The following is a 15314-nucleotide window of genomic DNA, read 5'->3' as shown; positions in this document are numbered from 1 at the left end:
AACGTCACGTAATTGCCGCTGATTAAAAAATTATGCCTATACTGCTACACGGTCACAAATGGCAACCAAAACCCACTTGATTGGTTATTTCTGATTTGTTTTCGATCGAGCTCAGTCGATCGTGGTATTAAAAGGTTTAACCAAAATTGTGCTGATTCATTTACGTGCTCATTCATTACAGCTGTGCTCTCTTGTTTCTCTAATTTTAGCGTATCGCAAAAGAGCAAAGGTAAGTGAGAGAAAGCAATCGGCGAGGGTAAACTCCCCCAACTGGTCCGTAGTCAGCAGTAACGAATAACGATCGGTCCTACTAAAACATGCCCGGCGGGGCCCGGTCGTAAAAACTATACTAAAACACGCTCGGTGCGAGGCCCGGTGGGGCCCGGTAGAACCCGATGAGGACCCGGTGAAACGAGTCATACTAAAACACGCTAGGTGGGGCCCCGGTGAGTATTTCGTGGTAAGGGACCTTTTCCTTTGCAAGATCCACCAAAATGTGATGCGTGTGTACAGATTTTTAGCCTAATGAGACCCTCGAGTTGAGGTTTTTGAAAATGAACTTTGATTATGGATGTACGAAATTTGTTTCGTTGTACACTTACATAATGAACTGTATTTTTAGCAAAAGTTTATTCGTTGTTTTTTGTTAATAGGGAGTGGGGTAAGATGGGACACCTTTTCATTCTATTTCTCGTCCCATTTAGGTAGCAAACAAACAACATTTGAAGAATTATAAAACCGTATCTTCACGACTTCCATAGACCATTGTTAATCGATTGAAACACGATCAGGATATTTAAATATTATAGTAGGAAGGGGGAGGACGGGACAACTTTACCACATATTATCTAACTTTTCTGATCGTGTTTTAAACAATTAAATACGGTCTATGTAGGTCTCGAGAATACGGTTGTATAATCCTTTGAATGTTCTTTGTTTGCTACCAAATCGGACGAAAAAACAGAATGAAAAGGTGTCCCATCTTCCCCCATCCTAATATACGTGCTAAAAGTGTCCTACCTTACGCCACAGTACTATACATACACTTATATTTGATCGAAGTTTTATTATTAAAAACTTTAAAAAACGAACAATGTAAATATTATACATGATTATGGGTCATCTTTTAGTTAACGTGTTCGGCTTTTCCGTATTAGCACATTTTGTTACTGCGATGAAGTGGGGGGCAAGAATGTAACTTCTATCACCGAAAATTGGCCGCTTCATTCTTTGCAGACAGACAATATCTTCCATTTTTCATAAGTTCTGTTTCACACACACATTTTGGTGGGTCTTGCATAGGGAAAGCTCCCTTTACACGAATTTCACACCGGGCCCCCCACCGGGCGTGTTTTAGTTTGACCGGTTCCACCGGGCGTGTTTTAGTATATTTTCACCGGGCCCCGCCGGGCGTGTTTTAGTAGGACCCGTAACAATGTGAGTACATTTAGCTTATTTCGATTTCCTACGCTTGTTTAGTGTATTGTGTAAATGTAATTTAATGCACTGATTATCAGTTGTTCGTATGTGTAACGGCAAAGATGGATTGTTCGAGTTCTAAAGCTCGAATCCGTAGTGATGAAACAGATGTTCCAATATCTGACCGAGCCATGTTAGTCCTCTCGCGTGCGGCAAAACGAAGTGTTCAAAAGCAGCAAAGGCAACTCTTAATGGAAAGCAATATTAAGTACAGACGTTATCTAAAGTCAAGTGGAGACGGCGTAGGTCGTCGTAAAAAGCCCACAGTCCATGATGATCGGTGCGCTATGCATTCTGCTCCTCCTGCAATAGATCATGTAAAACTTCGAGATTCTTCTTTATTTCAAAATACTCCGAGGATCGTCATTATCAATGCTAGCCAAGGTAGTGAACCATCTAGTAATACAGGTCGAACCGACAGTGGTCCCAAAGTGAGCAGGAGTCGTGAAATAACTGCAAGATCTGCTCTACAAACTCAAGATTTTTCCGACACTGTTGAAGAAGAACTTGCCAAACCAGAGTTTTATGATAATGAGAGTCCAACCAACCTTAACCTGGCTAAGCAACCTTTTGTGACACCAAGTAAGATAATTTTAGTTTAACTAAAATTATCTGTGCACCATTATTAACTCTACACCATCTGCGAAAAGTTCAATGATTTAAATTGTTAATTTGCTTAACACTGTCACCAAATTGCATCTTGTTTGATAGTTAGAACCCAATAGTGTAGATCAGCAAATCCTTAATTATAACATGGTTTAATTTTAAAATAAATAACATGTGTGGCTTTTGTGCTATACTGCAATGACTCCTAAGACTATGAGTATTGGCCATTAAGTAGCGTGACTTCTTTTACCAACTTATCTTAATTGTTCTATTTCTTATAACTAAACAATGCAAGTTATGTTAAAGTTCATAAATGCCTGTAGGGTCAACGGTGAGTTCAATGAATTGGGCGTGGGTTCATGAACGCTTGGCCAGTCGTGAATCCAATACCACGCGACCAGAAACTTCAATGACTTTCCGGGATTTTCTTGATGGTTTGGATCCACAGTCTGATGAGTATGACACAGATCTCGAAGATGATTTTGTTAATTATCACCCAGAAGTTGCAGATTTGACTGGGGCAACTCGTTACAAAAAGATTTGCTGTCAAAGAAGTAATGGTTTTTACGAAACAATAATTTTGCAAATTTTTGAGTGATAATGTGTTTGTGTTAAATGGTTCTAGTGACATATTCTGTTTCTCTAGGTGTACCGACATCTCAGAAAATTGTGGAAAAGTTATCTGATAAAAACTTTCAATTTTTATTGCATCACAGGTAAAATATTGTTTTAAGTAACTTTTTGTATGTAGCCCTACACCACTTTAAATACATTCATGTTTAATCAGATCACTCAGCAGTAAAGATACACTTGCATTGTCTGCCGCTTTGTTACACAATACATTTGTTGAACAACTTGATCTATCTGGTAACTCAATCAATGATGATGGAGCTAAGCATGTCATAGACATGTTGAAGTATGTGGAAAATTACAAAAACTCTTCTGTTGTTTTTAGTATATATATATATAGTAGGGTGGGGGGAAGATGGGGGCACCTTCAGCACACAATATCCAAACATCCTGATTGTGTTTTAAACAAGTAACAACGCTATATTGGAGTCATTAAGATACATTTTTAAATATTTTTTGAACTTTCTTTGTTTACTATAAACTGGAGGAGAAAATAGAATGAGCAGGTGTCCCATCTTACACCAAGCTACTATATATATATAATGCTGTAAACATTAATTACAAAAATGTATTGTTTAGGAAGTATAGCAGAATACCCAGTCCCAGTGTAAAGGTTATGATATTTACAGCTTTAATAATGCTGTAGACAACACAAATTAATTCTGACCCTCCTTTGTACACATTGTGAAAGTTGATGCTTTGTAATACATATCTCCTATATTGTTCTGCAATGTTATAACAACAAAGAATCAAATGTACAATAGTAGGTTTTGTTGGTAAGCACTCATCTTCATTTCAATTGGGCGTTCCTGTATTTGTATGGGAAATTTAAATCCATTGTACCTAATCGAAACTGCGCTTTGTGTACACAGAGATTTAATTCAATTGTACAACTGGCCAAACTAATTCTTTTATGTCTCTTTGTAATCAGGAAGAATTCAAATATATGTCGCTTGAACCTGGGATTTAATCAGTTAAAAAATGATTCTGGGTACTATATCTCATCTATGCTGTGTACCAATACAACATTGACGCATATTTGCATCAGCCACAACACACTGGCTGACAAAGTGAGTATACTCAAAACATTTCAGGATGTTTGTTATTTATTTGATATTGATTTGACAGGAAGCTCTTCATCTTTGTGAAGCTTTAAAATTAAACTCGACGCTTCAATCTCTAGATGTTAGTCATAACCAGTTCACCGATAGTGCAGGTACATTTTTAGTGCTATACTTTAATGGGTATACTAAAATTTTAATAATAATCATAACTTTATTTGTCTCGTTGATTATGGTAGCAAAGATTTTTAAAAATATATTTAAAAAAAACAGGATATAGCAACAAAACAATACTTTAAATTATAATACCATTGTCATAAGAGTTACTTTTTTTGATGTATAGTAAATTTTAAACATTAATTACAATGTTTTTTACTCTGATTCATGTTTTATCCAGGTCAAGCATTTGCTGCAATGCTGATGGATAATAGCAGTCTCACCAGCTTAAACCTATCGTGGAATATGCTTGCAAAGATTGCTGCTGCAGCACTCGGGCAATGCTTTAAAGTAATGCTTAACCAAACACTAACTAAATACTAAACAGTTAACTTACACTAATGTCATTGCTGAAGGTGAACTCAACATTGCAAAGTTTGGATTTGTCATGGAATGGCTTGGGAGACGAAGGGGCAGCTCTGTTGGGCCGCCCACTTCGTCATAACTCTAATTTACGTCATCTGTCACTTGCTGTTAATCATATCGGGCCTTTCGGTGCTGAACGTTTAGCTTCGAGCATTTGCGGAATCAAAGGAAAGAAAATAAAAAAGACAGCATGTGGATTGACAACTTTGGTTCTTGATAGAAACCCCTTAGGCAGAAAAGGCGTGATGGTTCGTAATAAGTGTTTTATTTTTTTTTAAAATAATTTCTTAAACATGAAATTTGTTACAGTATCTTTTAAAGCATTTGCAACAAAGTGATGTTTTTACTGATCTTAGTATTAAGGAGGTGGTTCTCTCCCCAGACCTGATCGAAATGCTAAGACAGATGATCAAATCAAGGCCAATATGTGTTTTTTATGAGGGGCAAAATGAACAGGAACGAAAAGTATGCCAATAGTTATTTGTGTATCTGAACAACTATTTTAGTTTTACTCAAGCAGCGTTAGTAATAAACCTTTTCTGTAGAAATGTTCATTGTATGGAGGATCTGTTCACTTGCATAGAGTTCTGGCAAGGGGAAAAATAATTTCTGCACAGTTCTTGAAGGCCATTGCTACTGCAGAAAAAATCAAAATTGAAGATCTTCGTAATGCAGTTCGAAACCTCAAGAAATGTTCCAATGAGGTAAGTGGTCCCAATCATTATTAAAACACAGTATTGTTTATTTATTCTATTTTAGATTGAAACAGAAAGATTGATCAGCAATTTAGATCCTGACAGAGACAATTTCATTCTTCACAAAGAAGTAGTTCCTGTTGTCTATAAAACACCTCCAGTAAAAAATGTTTCACGGAGAAGAATATCTCGGGTTAAGTTTTGATTTTTCATATGCAGTTTGTAAACTACCTGTATTGACACACTACCTATGCTCTGATCTAACTACTAATTCACTGTGAGTTTATATTATCTTACCTTCAAGCACACAACTTCATTGCACACCTTGTGAGATTAATAGTAATATATTCCTGTTATTGTACTTCTGTACTTTTTGTAATAAATAAAAAAAACTCCAGATCGGATCACTTATATTTGTTGCAGTAATTACAATAACGCAGTTGCAGTTTAGTTAATAACAATTTCAACATCAATTAATATAATGCAAGCTGTTTAAACCAAGTAAATATTGTATAACATTATTATATACACATACGAGATACAGATACAATCAAAACTATCCAGCTTGGTAATACACACCATGCAAAACGCACAATGTCAGGTATGGTAACCATTTCTCCAAATGTGATTTGGTGGACAGATGCAAGCATAATGGTAGCCTGATATCTGATACTATAATAATTATTTTCCATGTTGTATTTAATAACTTGACTGCTTTACTAAAGGCACTGTTCCACATAATTATATTTGCATGGTATGTTCACTATAGGCTGGAATATATAGATGACAGTGTTTAAATTATGTGATTGCCAATACCGCAATATTAACCACAAAATAAAACCATTTCATTCATCTTTAAATATTTCTAATCACTCCATTCCTCGTCATCAAAATCTTCATTATCAGAATCCGATTCAGAATCTGTGGAGGAAATATTTAATTTAACCATAACATATCATAATAGGCAAAAACAGTAATTTTACAACTAAATACCAGTTTTTGAACAGTGGCTGTTACTGTTAGTATTTCACATCTCAGATATCTTGATACATTGATTATAAAACCAACCTGAATGAATTGCATTTTCTCGCTTCTGCAAAGCACGAGCAAGGGCACCAGCTAAACCCTCTTCTGGAGGAGGTGAAGCTACTGGTTTATCGTTCTGTTCATGGGATACCTTAGAATAAAAATTTTAATAAATGGTGTGTTTGTATTATTTTTTAACATAAATTATTGGAAGTAGGAAATATATATTACCGATTTCAATCCACCAATTCCACCTTTCCTTATATCATCCAACAACGCATCACGGCCGGTAGCAGCCGGACGGTTCGTGGTCTTAACAGGTTCAGATGCTGATTTCAAACCGGTCTAAAAATTGTTTGTCATAAAGTTTTCTTGACTATTTAACAAAACTGTCTTAACTTACCCCTTGTCTTATCTGCTGCAGCAATGCTCCACGGCCCATACCAGTGGCAGGAGGAGGAGGTGGTGGAGCAGAAGAGCTTGGTGGTGGAGGCGGGGGTGGAGGAGGAACATTAGATGGCATGGAGGGAGGAGGGGGTGGGGCATATGATGCAGATGGTGGGGGCGGGGGAGGAATGCTTTCTGGAGCACGGGGTGGTGGAGGTGGATGGCTCATCCTACCTCCAAGAACTGGAGGTTCACGACCTCTCGGAGGTTGAGGTGTCTGAGCTTGACGATTTCCTCGGTCAGGAGGTGGAGGAGGAGGACCTTGGCTCCTATGTGGTGGTGGTGGTTGAGATCGTGAAGCATCTTTTCGGGGAGGTGGAGGGGGTCCTCCTCTTTGTGGGGGCGGGGGTGGTGGACCTCCTCCTGTTCCTCTCTGTGGTGGAGGAGGAGGAGCACCTCTTTGCTTCTGTTCTCTATAGATAAAGTTGTTCGAATACTTAAACAAAAATAAAAAAAATCAAAATTACTGTATACTATGCATACGGATAAACAATACTGTATTCGTATCCGTGAGATTTAAATCTTTTTGTATTATTCAAGGATTATAGGATATCCTAGATTCCTAGAATAAGTTAATGTAAAAAAGTTAAAACCAACAATTGAAGTTTATAATTACTGTTTAACAGCATCTATTCCCCCTCGTTTCTCAATGAAATCGTAGATAAACTGAGCTTTCTCTTTATCATGCATATCATCCTCTGTGACACCAGCGTTATTGAATAATTCCTTCACATCTGGATCCATATTGTTGGTCTGAAATCAAAATTTATCATGAATCACAATGCATTGCATTTGAGGAAACTTAAATCATTTACTAATTGTAACATAGCTCTTTTATTCTTGAAGGGTGAGGCCTTGTCAAGAACCTGGGATTTAAATTAGATTTAACTGGTTTTATACCCTAACACCTGGAAAGCCCATTTCAAGTCCTTCATGCGACCGATGCCGCAACACCGTATCGCAGTCAGACGCATATAATTGGCACCATTTTTTTATCCTCGTCTGCTTACAGTGTAATAAATATTCTTTGAAAGTATTATTATATTCTTTTCTACTAAAAGTACAAAAGTTTAGTACCATCTTGACTATGTTTACTAAAACTCACAAATATACTTTGAAACAAGTGTCATAGACTGATACGCAGGCACGTAATAATAAAAAAAAGAAAAAAATAAAGATTCTTTCATAATCCATATTCAGTTAATCAGTTTATAAAAAATTGTAACAGATAACTGATTATTGTCTCACGTAAAAGTTACTTAATGCATTAAACCTTAAGCATCTTCAACAATTTAAACACGGAATAAAGTAAGCTGATAAACCAGTAAGCATTGGCCTAAGACTATGTTAGTTTGAATTTGAAAATGTAATTCACATCTGCAAGCACCAGCATATGGAGGTCTTTAGTGCCAAGTGAAGCGTTGTTAATTGATAAGTAGAGATTAAAACATGGAGATCTCTTTAGAAAAAAATCCATGTAAATCAGATAAGATGGGACACCTTCTCATTCCATTTTCTTGTCTCATTTGGTAGTAAACAAAGAACATTCCAAGAACTATAAAAATATATCCTCGCGACTCCGATAGACCATTGTTAGTTGTTAATATCCAAAATATTAGGATATTATGTGACAAAGGTGTCCCATCTTTTCCCACCCTACTATACATGAAAATGGAAAAATTGCTTTGTATAAGCATATAACTATTACACAGATATAGGATGTATGAATAAGACTTACGTCGAATCCCTTGTTTGGATCCCAACCCACATGCCCAACATGCCTGTAACAAGATATCTTGTGTAAACAGATAAATTGTATGTAAGTACCACACACTGTGACCCACACCACTCTACTATAAATCACAATCCATGGAATTTCATCATTCTAGAAACTTTAAATCTCACAATCTTACATTCATTTATTTAAAATCACTTTTAAACAAACATAAAATATGGGTGTTAAATTGGATTTTAATAAGTTATAGAACACGTTTTACTTGAATCCTGATGGCATACTGATATCTGCTTTTGTTAATTTTCCCTTTTTCTTTTTTCCTTTCTTTGCCTTCTTTCCATCTTCAATCTAAAAGTTTGAAAACAATTATAAATAAGTTAAAAAAATGCAAAATATTTGTTTAGCTTGTTAGCCTACATATGTAATGCAAAGTCACAGAAACATACTAAAACATAGGTCTGCTTCAATTAGCTTCAAAAATTGTGAAAAATTATCTACAGCAGATATTAAGGCAGTAACTTACCTGAGGTTTAATTTCCACATGAACAGGAGCAGCAGGTTGTTGGTTGTAAGATGATTGTTGCTGCTGATGGACCGCTGGAATTAAATATTGTTTAGGACAACATAATAAGTATCACACACAAGAATCATGCAATGCATTAGACATATAACGCTGCGTTTAACAACAAATTATGCACAACCAATAATTGGAGAAAGCTACAACAATATTGTATTATTCTGAACATATTTTTTGTAGAAATAGTTCTTATATTAGAAAATTTTCCGTATTAAAGGAAACTAGATTTTAATAACAAAGCAATATTAGTTGATCTTCCGAGTAATTAGTAAAACGAAATCACCGACATTGTAACAGTCACCAGGCAACCATTTCATCGCACAATGCTATTAGTAGAACAAAGTTTTGTATTCAGTTCAACATTCACTTGCAAGCAAGAAAAGAGTTTCATACAGAAAGTAATGTAGTAATACTAAAAGCTACGTTTATATATAAATAATGTAGAATTAGTTAAACAAATAGTTTGTTACATAGCTTTAAAATGTCCAATGTTTTATAAATTGAGCATACATCATCTTTATTTGGTTGTTTTTTACATTATTTAAAAAAACCACCATGCTGAATAGACCATAACTTTCACATATACTGGATCTGCTGATCTGGCAACTAATTTTTCTTTTTTTTCTTATTTAAAACTTTTTGGGGGTGATTATAATTTATAATAATTTGGGGGTGATTATATATTATAATAAATTGCATATTTATCACACAATAATTATTTCTTAAATATTGCAAATATTTCCATGTTATTGTCACCATATATTAACATGCATAACAATCATAACAAGAGCAAGCAATTCCCATTCCAATTCACTGCTTATACCTGCAGGGGGAGAGGGTAAAGCTGAATTTGGGCTCCGAACTGAGTTTACCCTGCTTTTTGCTATAAAGGAATATGTAGGTCATTACACAACAAAGTGTGTGATATACAATCAATCAAATAAAGTTGTATAGTCGTATTGATCTTACATGTACCATATAATTTGTCTTGTATATCGGAAACCATAACAGGTTAAATTGGTTTGGGAATAATATTCCCCACACTAGCGACACGGACATTATATACAATAGGAAGGTCACGATCAGGTGCGGATGGATCAATATTCCTCAAGTTTCAAGACAAACAAACAGAGTTTTCAAACCAAACTTTCACACAAACAACACACAACTTTATACAAGTCGAAAGCAATTTTACAACAACATTTCAAAACTATAGATATCTAAAACAAACTCTTCTAAACTGCTAAACAATAAAATGAATTTATTAACCAATTCACAACAACATTTGTAAGACCACACCTATTCAAAACAAACTGTGCTGCGATTAACAATGACATGAACTTATTTACCAAGTAGTACAAAAACCCTATAAATTTACAGTAATATTGTTAAACACAACCATTTGATAATAAAAAAGTTACAAGCGTTGTTAAAATTATATAAGACTGTTGTACCTGCCCGCGTTTTTAATCTGTTCAATTTAAGAACTTTCGTCATTCCAGAGAATATATTGCTTGTAGAATAAGATTTAGTAACTGGTTGTTTCCTGGGTATCTGTACATCAACTTCACCTACACCAACACTCTGTATTGGCTCTTTGTTGATGAAAGCTGAAATAAGATCCAATTTCTGGCTCGGTGCTTGGTACACTTTCTCTAATTTAAGTTGAAATGTCGCTGAGGGATTTGTGAGGCACTCAGTCAATGGAACAGAGATCTCTTGGGCACGTTTTACCTTCTTCTTTTTCTTTCTGAAGTGCCTGGGTAAAGAGGCATAGTAAGGTGCAAAAACACTGGACTCAAACATGGAGCTCTTGGTGTTGGGGATCGAGTTAACTGATGTGAAGATCTGGCCACTGGAAGCAATGGATGAAGAGCAGTGTGAAGTGGATGGAGAAAGCTCAACGGACATACAACCTAAAGATGAGGTCACTGATGAAACTTCAGAACTATTGTTGGTATTTGTATTTGAGTTCACCATTAATGGTTGATTTGATGATATGGTAGCATTGGTTGGTTGTTGGCCAGCGCAGCTTTTTTTTCTACTTGTAAATCTTGACAAAGTTGGTGATTGAAGAAATTTTGGCAAGTGGCGAGGAGAAAGTTTTTTTCTACCAAGTGATGAAAAATATCCGTCTATATCGAGTTCCAACTTAGAAACGTTCTTTGGTAAAATTTTTGCTGGATCAAGTTCCTCATAATCTGTATGTTTTCTCTGTCCCTCCGGACTGCATGATGTAGATTTACTTTTGGGAGGAAGTTTTTTATAGAATGATTCGTAATTAACATAATCACCTTCTGATTCTGACCCAGGTGTGGTGATACATGAATATTCATTTGGACTGAGATCAGAATTTTGATAAACTCGACCTTCAGAAATAGCCATAGCTGAATATAATGAACTTTTCTTTTTTAAATTTAAGTTTAGTTTTCTCTGGTCGGGTTTAGGAGAACGTGTAACAACAATCTTTGGAACAGCAACTTCTAATTGTGGAGGCACTTTAGTATCTTTTCTACTTTGGTGAGTCACATTCATGTAAGTTGTTGCACCATTACTTGCAGCACTTGAATCAGTGTTGGTGGGAATGTTTTCAAAACTTGAACTTTGAATGTTTGAGTAAAGCCATGATGCCCTTTTGGAATTAATAGATTGTGGGGACAAGTTACTAGATGCATTTAGTGAACTATCTGTCTTATTTTTCCATAAAATAACTGGATTCTGACCAACATCAGTACAGTTAATGTAAGTACTACTGGTTATGGAGTCAACATCATTGCAACCGATGTTAAAGAAAGCTTTGACACCATTAACATTATTTTCAATTTCGGCAGCATTTTTATTAACAAGGGCAGTATCAATCTCACATTGGGAATCTGAACCTGGCACCACTTCATGATTGAATGTATTTGTGAATTCAGGAGGTGGGCTTGGAAAGTTGAATTCATTAATAGAAGAACTTGTATCTTTCAATGAAGCTGGTGACGGTAGTGGGAAAACATCCTCAGTGTAAAACAAGTTTTCATCTTCATCATTGATCAAAGTAATGTTTTCATCTAAAGAAGCGTTGCAAGGATCACCCAAACTTGCTGTCCTACGATTAGATGGCCGTGCTTCAGTTTTAATCTGGACAGAACACTTCGGTGAAGAGAGAGGGGAAAGGATCCTTTGTTTCGCTTGCTTTCGGAGCAACTTGGATAATCTTACAGGGCTGGCAACAGTGTGGTAATGCCTATGTTGTGAAAAAGTCTTTGTTTCACCGCACATGTCACTTGCTTGTCTCTGGTTAAGGTAGGAGTTGGAGAGTGATAAGTTCCGCTTGCGAATAATACTTTTATCTCTTAGGTTGCTGTTTAACATATCAGTGTCAGTTGTTGAAGATGTTCGACTTTTATCACTATCCATTTCATTCATATCCTGCTCAAAACTACACATAGATTTCACTCCTTTTTTCTCCAGTGCAGCGAGACGCATTTTAAAGCTAGAGTTGGGATGCTGACAAACCTCAGACTTTGCTTTTACAAGTTTTTCATATTCTGGCCAAACAATCTTCTCTGGTGAAACAGGACTTAATGAAGGAGAATTAGTTTTATTCTGCGTCAAATCAAAAGATGTTTTTTCATTACATTCATCATCATCATCTTTGCTGGATACTTTTTCATCAAACTCCATCATTAAAGCATCAATGTCTGTGATTGAATCTGGTTCCATACTTTTTCTATATTCATTCTTCACACCCCTATGAGTAACAGCATTTTGAACCAACATCCAGCCATTTTTTGGTTTATTGGATGCCATTAGGGTACGATAGTCTAAACTTAAATGATCAGTATCTTCAACTGAATAATTCCAATCTCTTATTGAAGGTGAGACAGGAGAATTCCCGTTCCATATGGGATACTCATCACTATGCCGAGATGAACCAAAGTCACTGCAAAGATCAGTATTCATGCCTTCATCTTCAACAGTTGGAGTGGAAGAGTGACTCTTATTATCCCACAGATCATATATACTACCACGTTCAAATATACTATGACTGTGGAGTGGACTGTCAACTTTCGTAGAACCAGGCTCTTGATTGGCAGCAGCAGCTTTTGCTTTTGCTCTCTGTGCAGATTTCCGGTAAGCTTCCATTGCTCTCTTGTAATGCTTCCATTGCTTGACAGATTTATGTGAACCTCCCTCTTCTGAAACATTGGAATCAGCAGCATCACTGTCCATCTTCAAACTGTTGGTACTGAGGACTGATGAACATCTGGACCTTGGAGAGTCAAGCACACCGCTGTAACTTTGACTGCGATCACGAATTAAATCAATATGCGATGGGGATGGAAACTGGATTCGAATTCTTGATAAACTTTGTTTCCTATTAACAGGACTGTTTATAACAGGTAGTTTTGTTTGGCCTGGAGAAGATGCAAGTTTTACAACTTTCATGCTTTGTTTGTTTGGAATGTTCATAGTTTTCATAGTGGTACAAGTAGTTGATGCAACTACTTTCTCTTTATTTGAAATGTTCTCAAACAGATGAGCAATTTGCTGAACACCAAATTTCAAAGTTTGTTGAGCAGGTAAGCGATGGGCAGAGTGACGTTGAGATGAATTTCTTCTGCGAGACGTATTCATTGAAACCTGACGTTGCCACACATTTGTAAGAATCGGAGCCCGGCAAATTTTTCTGTGAGCCGGTTGCCCATGATTAGCATGGTTCGGCAAATTATACGCCTTTTTATTCACTACTACTGGAATGTCAGTTGGCCATTTTGTTACAGCTGAAGTTGATGACAAACCATCCTCAATATCCGATAAACTGTAATCTGATCCTCGATCTTCATCGGAAGAGTTCACGGAGAAATAATCCTGGAAGCTCTGACCATGGAGGGTCTGCATATCATATGCAGTGAAAGCAGTTGCAATTGCAGTCATCCCTGAACTGAACACAATCCAGTAAAAGTCTTAATTTAAACTACACCTCAAGTTAGTCCACTGAATCTACAAGAAATATATTTAACAAAATAGACAAATTAGCAAAAAACAACAGAAACAATAGATTGAGTCATGCTGAGATTAACTTCCTTAAAATCTTGTTGCTATTGATTCAAAATTTCTATTTAGAATTTACAATAGAAGGTAGAAACACAATAACTTTTCCACACCAACAAACATTAGAAAAGTGGTTGAAAAAACAACACAGATAAGAAACTTTACTAGTAAACCATACCTTAACTAACAGTACTAAAACTACATGTTTAAAGTCATGCATACCAATGTGACTTAAGCTATTTAAAGAGTATACTGCACACAAATTCAATGGTAAATGAACTTGAATACCACGCAAGCTGAAACAAGGAAATTCAATCACTTACGTCACTGCAAATATGGTCGCGAAACTCAGCGAAAAGGTCAAGGCTCAATCCTCTTTATAAATATGAATAGAAAAATCAGTATTACAAATACGCGCATTAAAACGGCTTTTAAAAGAATGCAGCTTGCAGATCTAAAACGCATTGTTACCACCTTCACTCCGGGACTTAAGAAATATCGACTTCTTGTTAACAAAGTTTTTTGCGCGCTATTACATACTGGATGTCGAATTATAAAGTGGGTCGAAGCGCGGCGTGTATTTGTTTCCGATTTTCTATTTATTTCGGTGAGTCACAAACGTTCACTACAAACTTGAGCCATAAGTTGATAACATCGTCGTACAGGAAACGCGCGTTCAACATTAAACCCGTGACCTGAACTCGGACATCGCCTTTCCTACATACTTCAAATGTAACGTCTATCTGGTTAGCACTGGTGTGATTTTACGCCAATTAAACCCAATACCAGACAAATAACCAAATGCTAATTTAATTAATTTAAGCGTAGCTCCTGGCTGAGTATATTGCCGGTCACGAATTCCACCGCAATATTATGCACTGCATAGCAAAACCACATTTGTAATCGAAATGTGTTTACCAGACGAAAGAGAGGACAATAATATTAGTGGCAGGAAACAATTGAACGACGAAGCCAATGGCACGACACAGCGCAAACCGGACATCAAATTTGGGCAACTAGCGCAGCTGACATTAAAATATAAACCATTTTTTTGTTTTATCAACGTTACAAGTAATAATTTCGGGACCGTAAAAAGATAACCGGACGCGCGATCAAACGAATAATTTATTATTCTAAAATGCAGCAAAAAATTCATTCATATTTCTGCAACCATTTATTTTATGCAGCGGCCATTTGGTATATAGTGCGCACCATTTAAAAAAACTGTTGTTTTTGGATTAAAATTTTTTGGTATTTTTTCGCGTTTTGGTAATATTTAAACAAAAGCGGACTATATACTAATTAGTATTTACCATCAATGTGACGCCTAAGTTGGCTGGCGCATAATGCTAGATGTTTGGTTTTCGTCGAAACAAATAAATCAATTCAATACAAGTCGGTGATCGATGTGGTAATACGAGCGTCGGTAATTTGGT

General features: G+C 36.2%; 2 protein-coding genes across 3 annotated transcripts; one reads left to right on the top strand and one right to left on the bottom strand.

The window, feature by feature from the left end:
- Window positions 1–1409: 1409 nt before the first annotated feature.
- Window positions 1410–5464, top strand: LOC149741700 (uncharacterized). The gene is made up of 11 exons (XM_089888554.1): window positions 1410–2061; window positions 2409–2639; window positions 2732–2801; window positions 2873–3001; window positions 3647–3785; window positions 3844–3931; window positions 4174–4283; window positions 4349–4606; window positions 4668–4823; window positions 4904–5062; window positions 5118–5464. The coding sequence occupies exons 1-11, from the start codon at window positions 1542–1544 to the stop codon at window positions 5256–5258; spliced, it is 2001 nt and encodes a 666-aa protein (XP_089744680.1). The 5' UTR covers window positions 1410–1541; the 3' UTR covers window positions 5259–5464.
- On the bottom strand, window positions 5447–13902 carry LOC149741699 (uncharacterized). 2 transcript variants are annotated; one of them, XM_089888533.1, is made up of 10 exons: window positions 10293–13902; window positions 9662–9721; window positions 8785–8858; window positions 8524–8609; window positions 8265–8307; window positions 7143–7279; window positions 6483–6939; window positions 6311–6424; window positions 6122–6230; window positions 5447–5974 (listed from the first exon to the last, which is right to left on the bottom strand). In XM_089888533.1, the coding sequence occupies exons 1-10, from the start codon at window positions 13759–13761 to the stop codon at window positions 5919–5921; spliced, it is 4605 nt and encodes a 1534-aa protein (XP_089744659.1). In that variant the 5' UTR covers window positions 13762–13902; the 3' UTR covers window positions 5447–5918. The 2 variants fall into 2 exon arrangements, with proteins under 2 accessions (XP_089744659.1, XP_089744669.1); XM_089888543.1 differs by lacking the exon at window positions 9662–9721.
- Window positions 13903–15314: the final 1412 nt, after the last annotated feature.

The sequence above is a fragment of the Ciona robusta genome, chromosome 1 (genome assembly GCF_009617815.1).
Source record: "Ciona robusta chromosome 1, ASM961781v2".
Lineage (NCBI taxonomy): Eukaryota > Metazoa > Chordata > Ascidiacea > Phlebobranchia > Cionidae > Ciona > Ciona robusta.
This window is presented reverse-complemented; position numbering and strand designations above follow the sequence as displayed.

What these genes read in the sequence shown, in the direction of transcription:
- LOC149741700 (XM_089888554.1), top strand. Translation starts at nt 1,542, where the DNA reads ATGGATTGTTCGAGTTCTAAAGCTCGAATCCGTAGTGATGAAACAGAT. An exon ending in CCAGTTCACCGATAGTGCAG is followed by an intron (nt 3,932 to 4,173) that starts GTACATTTTTAG and finishes TGTTTTATCCAG; the next exon opens with GTCAAGCATTTGCTGCAATG. An exon ending in TCAAGAAATGTTCCAATGAG is followed by an intron (nt 5,063 to 5,117) that starts GTAAGTGGTCCC and finishes ATTCTATTTTAG; the next exon opens with ATTGAAACAGAAAGATTGAT.
- LOC149741699 (XM_089888533.1), bottom strand. Translation starts at nt 13,761, where the DNA reads ATGACTGCAATTGCAACTGCTTTCACTGCATATGATATGCAGACCCTC. An exon ending in CAGATTAAAAACGCGGGCAG is followed by an intron (nt 9,722 to 10,292) that starts GTACAACAGTCT and finishes ATTCCTTTATAG; the next exon opens with CAAAAAGCAGGGTAAACTCA. An exon ending in GAATTGGTGGATTGAAATCG is followed by an intron (nt 6,231 to 6,310) that starts GTAATATATATT and finishes TTTTATTCTAAG; the next exon opens with GTATCCCATGAACAGAACGA.